This window comes from Simochromis diagramma, unplaced genomic scaffold, assembly GCF_900408965.1.
Source record: "Simochromis diagramma unplaced genomic scaffold, fSimDia1.1 OVJJ01000501.1, whole genome shotgun sequence".
NCBI classification, from domain to species: domain Eukaryota; kingdom Metazoa; phylum Chordata; class Actinopteri; order Cichliformes; family Cichlidae; genus Simochromis; species Simochromis diagramma.
This window is the reverse complement of record NW_024387320.1, coordinates 5,575,179-5,581,612: the sequence shown is the minus strand read 5'-3', so window position 1 is coordinate 5,581,612 and position 6,434 is coordinate 5,575,179. Positions and strand designations below refer to the sequence as shown.

General features: G+C 43.3%; 1 protein-coding gene across 1 annotated transcript; it reads right to left on the bottom strand.

The window, feature by feature from the left end:
• Positions 1-1,247: 1,247 nt before the first annotated feature.
• Positions 1,248-5,425, bottom strand: zic2a (zic family member 2 (odd-paired homolog, Drosophila), a). Its single transcript, XM_040005482.1, has 3 exons — positions 3,794-5,425; positions 2,450-2,613; positions 1,248-2,257 (listed from the first exon to the last, which is right to left on the bottom strand). The coding sequence occupies exons 1-3, from the start codon at positions 4,764-4,766 to the stop codon at positions 2,063-2,065; spliced, it is 1,332 nt and encodes a 443-aa protein (XP_039861416.1). The 5' UTR covers positions 4,767-5,425; the 3' UTR covers positions 1,248-2,062.
• Positions 5,426-6,434: the final 1,009 nt, after the last annotated feature.

The window sequence follows — 6,434 nt, the reverse complement described above, 5'->3', positions numbered from 1 at the left end:
AAGGTTCTAACAGCTTTTAGTTAATATTGTCTGGTCGTAATCAGCCTGACTTCCCGGAGGATCCACAATCTTTTCATTAACCACATCACTCCGAGAGCCAAGAAATGTGAGCACTAACTCAGTGTGCAGTTTGCTAACAGCTCAAGAAGACAGAGTGCCACTTGCTGCTACAGCGGTCTGGAAAAGATAACGAGTCCCACTTCGCGTTTTTCTTTGCTCAACATCCATGAAGCACGACTCATGTAAAAATAATGACAGCAGCTCGTTCTGGTAAGCATGCGCAATACAGCAGAGGCCGGCGTCTCTCAAAGCGTCACGCCACTAGACAAGCACTTGTCGTGGCCTCAGACGGTGACATTTAGCCCTTGGGTGTAAACAGGCTGCAAGGTGACACTGATATTAATCTGAGTCGTTAAGTTTAACAGCAGCAACACAAACCTTCACATCCGAGCACTAAAAACCATCTATATTAATAGCAGGACTACGGGAAACACATGGTCGTCCCCAAGAACAGGCTGAAACCAGAGCACCAAGATGAGCTCCCAGAAAACAACTAAAGCTGTGTCAAGTTCAAGTTCACGGCTGCACTAAACTCCTGTCCAGTGAAGTGTCCAGCGTGGGGGGAGGGAGGGTGGGTTATATTTACAGTTTCTATTTTCAAATAAAAAAAACCCGCACCTGGTTTGGGAAATTTTTTAAAAGGGATAAGACAATGATGTACGGAGAAGAAAAGCTTTTGCTCCCCCCACACGCCTGCGCGAACCGAACAGCTTTCGCACGCATTTTGTTGCGTTCACGTGCGCAGAAGTTAAATTGCGTAGATTGGTTTGTTTTCCTCTTTAATTAAAATAAAACTAATATACGAATTGAATCATTCTTTTAAAAAAAAGTTAGAAATTAAATTCATTATTTCAAATAGTTTGGCTTTCAGAAAATTCAGACTGTGTGCGCACACAGGCCACTTTTAATTCCGGGACTTCTTATTTATTTCCACAGCCCCATTGTCTTAAGGGCCTGACAGCATGATTTCCACGATGCCTTTTCCTCACCGAAAAGAAAAGAGCTGACAGCATAGACATTTAGAGTGGAGATAATGACTAGTTTAGAAAAAGAAAAGAAAAAAAATTGTGAAGTCATAAAACTTCTCTGACCCATTCCAAACCAGACTAAATCCCAAACTGCGTGTAACTCACTACAAACTGCACCAAGCACCCAGCAGCGTAAAAAGGAGGAAAGGCAAAAGGGTATTTAGCACTTGCAACACCTTTTATTATATTTGTATGCAGTAAAATTCTTATCACAATAAGGAAGAAAACACCTCTTAAAACTTTGAACAAAAGCACATAACGAAACAACTGCCCATGTTTAGCTCGTAATTGTACATATTTATAGTAAAGAAACATTCTTTATAAATACTGTTTCATCTGTAGCAAGTAAATACCATAATTTAATTACAAATGGATAAATATGGCAGCTGATATTTACAAAAGGAAGGGTGTAGTTACAGGAAAGAAAAAAAATCGAACGGCACAACGTTTATTGTCCTCACAATCTTCCAGATAGTGTTTCACAATTCCAATTTGCAAAGCACAAAACATCACAAGTTAAGCCCAGCAAACTAAAATATACATTCACAAGCATAATATTGTGGTCTGTTTGAGTTAAATGTTAACTTTGGCACTCTTTCCAGTTTATAGATGTTTAGTATAGTACAATCAATTTGCCTTAGGATCACAATATTCAACATTATAGTACAATTTATTGTAATGTGTGCACTAAAAGGTCCAGTTAAGAGAAATAGCTACCATTGAAGGAACATCAACACACCAAAGACAGACGAACTATCACAACCAAATGGAATTTGGGCTTTTAGTGATTATTTACATTATATGAAATACACCTCAAATATTATACATATTTTTCCTCTGTTGGTAATCATCATCTTCCCTGGTAAATCCAAAATAATAAGATTAAAAAATAAAGAAGTGTTCGTGTGCCTCCTGTGTGCACATGTCCCAAAACTCAGTGAAACGAGTGTGTGTTGCTTCATTTCAGCGTAGTCCTAAACATACCATTCACTGAAATTGGAGGACAGGCCACTGTGGTTGGTGGTGTTGTGCACAGCTGAGGCTGGGGAAAGGGTGGTGTTGCTTTGAGTCTCCGTGGTGGGTGACACCAGCCCTGGAGGTGTGGATGATTCGTAACCAGAGCTGGCTGCTGGTGATGAGTCTGACGCTGGTGGAGAGGATTCGTGGACCTAAAAAAAAAAAGAAATAAGAAAAAAGAAAAGAAAAAAAATACATATTTATTTTCGGATTTACACGTTAAACTATAAAAGCACCAAAGAACTGGATAAATTCTAAAAACCACCTGGTATTAGACTGTACAAAAATATAAATAAAAAATAGAAGAACACACACACACACACTTCCCTCAACGCCTTACTTACCTTCATGTGTTTTCGTAGAGAGCTGGGATGTGTGTAAGACTTGTCGCACATTTTGCAGAGATATGGCTTGTCCGACGTGTGAACGTGCATGTGTTTCTTTCGGTCGCTGCTGTTTGCAAATCTTCTGTCGCATCCCTCAAACTCACACTGGAACGGTTTCTCTCCTGCAAGAAAGAAATAAAGAAAAGAAAAGATGTTTTTAAGACTGCCTCAGGCTGAAGTGTGTAACAACAAGAGCTTGTGCAGAACCAGTCTGTTGTAAAAGTTGAGTGCAGAGTATTGCTGATGCCATCCATTTAAAAAATGTAAATAAAACGCAGGGTTAAAAGCAACACGTTTAGCCGTAACAATTGTGACAAAGTTTCAAGCGTCTTTTAAAACGAAGTGGGGGTGCTGCAACGTCTTATTTAGCCTAAATAATGCGCATAGTGATTGGAAGGGGGTGGGAGAAAGACGACGAGGCCGTCCTCAGTAGGCCTGCAGAAGGCATATCATTTGCCGGGAGACAATAAAAATCTAATTAGCACGTGGCCAATTTCATGGCACGGCACCGTAATGTATTTCCTAGAAAATAAGTCAAAATGTGAGAGGCTGGTAATGGCCCTGTCTAGCACCTCAACACATATGAGAGAGGCGCATGGGAAAACAAAAGGCATTCCTGGCAGCATTGCTGCTACTGTGCTCGGCTAAATCTACACACAACCCCCGAGCAAACACCAAGTGCAAATCGTTTCAGAGCTAAATACAAATATTTAATAAGGACACAAGGAGAAAAACCTATATGGAAAAGGGGTGGGTGGGGTTGAGGAGACGCGAAATACACACATACATACACGCAGAGAGTATCATGAATGAGCTGATGTGATTTTACTACGAGGCTGGCTGCTCTAGGACGCACGCAACGCGCTCTCTCTATTCCCTTTGACCCATTTCTAAAGTTTAGCCTGAACAATAAAGCTCCCAGAGAGCCAACTAAACTGCTTTCTGTGCGTTTTTAAAGCACCAGAAGAAGAGTTCGAACGGGCCCAGAGTAGCCGTGTAACGAAGAAATGAAGTATCCCACCATTTTAAACGCATTTGTTCTCTCTTCTCTTCCCCCCCCCCCCCCCCCCCTCTCTGCCCTGGATGTGATCCTGGAATACTACTTTAGCAGCCTAAAATACCCGCTGGTAATTAGATCTTAATGTGTGTTTGTCTTGGCAAGACACGCATTTACAACAGCGAAATAAATCCTCGGGTACGCTCGGTGACAGCACCCACACCGGGCTTACTATTTAAATAAAACAATTTTATATCAAATAAAGCTTGCGCGATCGTTATTATTTGCATTATTATTTTAATTACCTGTATGCGTCCTCTTGTGTATCTTCAAGTTTTCCGACCGTGCGAAGACCTTCCCGCAGCCAGGGAAGGGGCAGGGGAAAGGCTTTTCTCCAGTGTGCACCCGAATGTGGTTGACCAGTTTGTATTTTGCCTTGAACGGTTTGCTCTCCCGGGAGCAATCCTCCCAGAAGCAGATGTGGTTGGTCTGCTCCGGACCACCGACGTGCTCCACTGAGACGTGAGTGACCAACTCGTGCATGGTGCTAAAAGTTTTATTGCAACACTTTTTGGGGTTGCTGAGCTGCTCGGGGTCGATCCACTTGCAGATGAGCTCCTGCTTGATGCACTGCTGCCTCATGTAACGGAAAAAGGCACCGGGGTGGTGGTGGGCTGCCATGTTCATCCCCATGTTCATATTCATGGAGCCGTACTGGTTGTGGAGCTGCGCGGCCGAATACGGGTCGGTCCTCGGACTGGAAACCTGGTGGTATTGGTCGGAGCGTCCGAAAACTTCGCCGGGTAGTCCAAGCCTCATTTGCCCATTCAGGACGTTCGGGGATCCGTGGGACCCATGCTGGTCGTGGATCCCGGGGAACAGAATGTGGCCTTGAGTGTCTGTGTGGGAGTGATGAAGGGATCCCGCCGTGGGGCCAAAAATAGTGTGTTGGCTACTCGCCGGAGAGGATTCTCCGAAGCCGCGACTACGAAAGAGAAAGTCCCTGGTGGAGTTGAAAGGAGAGCTTGCATACGAGGTGACATGGGCGGCGTGAGCCCCCAGAGCCGCTGCGGGGTAGCCCGGCGCCTGGGTGGTGAAGGCAGAGCTCTGTCCTGGGGAGAGATCATGGTTCAGCTTAAACGCACCCATGTGTGCAGAGTCAACAAAGCTATTTTGTGCCAAACTCAAGTCTCTCTCCTGCATCTCGCTGGCTGAGTGATGCCTGGCAAACGAGCCCACTCCGAGTCCTGGGAACTGGTGACCAGCATCCAGTAGCATTATGTCTTCAAAGCGATTTCTTTTTTTTAAAATATAAAACACCAGCGCAGAGCTCGAAGCTACAGCAAATTAGTAAAAGAAGAAGACGGAAAAATCAAATCTCGGTGCTGACACGCGACGATTGAACTTCCAGCCTTGGAAACAACATATCAGGCGTGTTTCAAAGCGCTGCTCCGCTCAAGAGTTGGAAAAAAAGAAAAGAAAAGAAAAAATAAAAATGTAAAAAAAATAAAAAATAATAATAAAAGAGGAAATCTCGGCTTATCGAACACTGAATTTACTTCTAGTTTACTTGTGACTTAAAAATCCAAGAGTTTCCTCGTGTCCTCTTCTCTTGACTACGGCAGTTTTTTGGGGGGGGTTTTGCGTTAAAATCGACTCGAAGAATTAAATAATTATCGTACTAGGTGCCTTCTGCATACAGCAGAGAGACAGTAGCTGGGGCATCTCAAAAAACGCCGTTCCCAAACGCGCACGTATTTATTTCTCTGGCTTTGCCCGTGTTTATCGCGGAGGGTCCCTGTTTCTCCGTGGACTGGCTCTACCTCCTCTTCCGCCCCCTTTAACTGGAGAGCGTTCATTCATTCCTCGCAGTCTCATTGGCCGCCGCGCCTCATCAATCCCAGGTGCCCCTCCAATAGCAGGTAGCGCTTTGGCGACTTAATAGCGCAACGCCATTTTCCACTAATAATTACCGCCTACTTTTAGGAGAAGATTTGGGAGGTGTGCGGGCGAAAGGATCACGACAAGAGAGAGGAGAGCTGTTTTTGTTGTTTATATTCTGAGGGAAGTTGTAGTATGAAGGATACAAACACAGCATTTGATGAGAAATAGTGAAGATTGTAAAAAGTAAGAGTTGACATAATGGATTAAGGTATTGATTAGGTAGTTTTGGAGAGGTGACGTAAGTGGTCTGTGTTTTACTGTATCCCTGTTTTTAAAAAGCGCTGATGTTGTATTTAATTTACAGAAACTGACATCAAAAATAAATCGTCAATTAACCACAACGCTATACAGTCATATCATCTCAGTAAACGCTATAAAAAAAACTATCTATCCATCCTTACCAGAAAAAAATAAATAAAGTTTGAGTCACTTAATTCATGACAGCTGAAAAAGCATGTGTGGCTCCATATGGAGTCCAGTGGTTTTCCACTGGTTGTACAACCACAACTGGGCCTTTAGTGCTCCAGGTCTCACCCGGGCAGCCGTCAGTGGTGGCTGACGGTTTCTTTAGTGGTTGTATATGTCGCTAGTTCTGCTTCATTGGTGGTTCTCACTTTACCACACCAATTAAGTTACATGTTACAGCGGTGAACTGGGCTAAGGTGAAAGTTAACCCTTAGTGACCTATAAGGTAGAGGTTGTGTTGAACTGTCAGTGACGCATTTTCGGCCATAAAGTAGGATGTGTTGATAGTGACATATGGTGTGTTTTTGTAAGTAAAAAAGGGATTTTTTTTGCCCCACGTTAGCACAGTAATGTCTACATTGGATTTCTTGTTCTTCTTTCATTTTTCCCCTTTTTGGTGTCCCACGCAGCCAGACAGAAGTCAAATACTCCAAAATACTTCTCTGAATTATTTACTGACACCTTCCCACAACAAACACACACTGAATCTGTAGCCACATAAATACACAGGCCGTGCACCAAAGCTGCTTATTCACA

What these genes read in the sequence shown, in the direction of transcription:
- zic2a (XM_040005482.1), bottom strand. Translation starts at nt 4,766, where the DNA reads ATGCTACTGGATGCTGGTCACCAGTTCCCAGGACTCGGAGTGGGCTCG. An exon ending in ACACAAGAGGACGCATACAG is followed by an intron (nt 2,614 to 3,793) that starts GTAATTAAAATA and finishes TCTTTCTTGCAG; the next exon opens with GAGAGAAACCGTTCCAGTGT. An exon ending in CTCTACGAAAACACATGAAG is followed by an intron (nt 2,258 to 2,449) that starts GTAAGTAAGGCG and finishes TTTTTTTTTTAG; the next exon opens with GTCCACGAATCCTCTCCACC.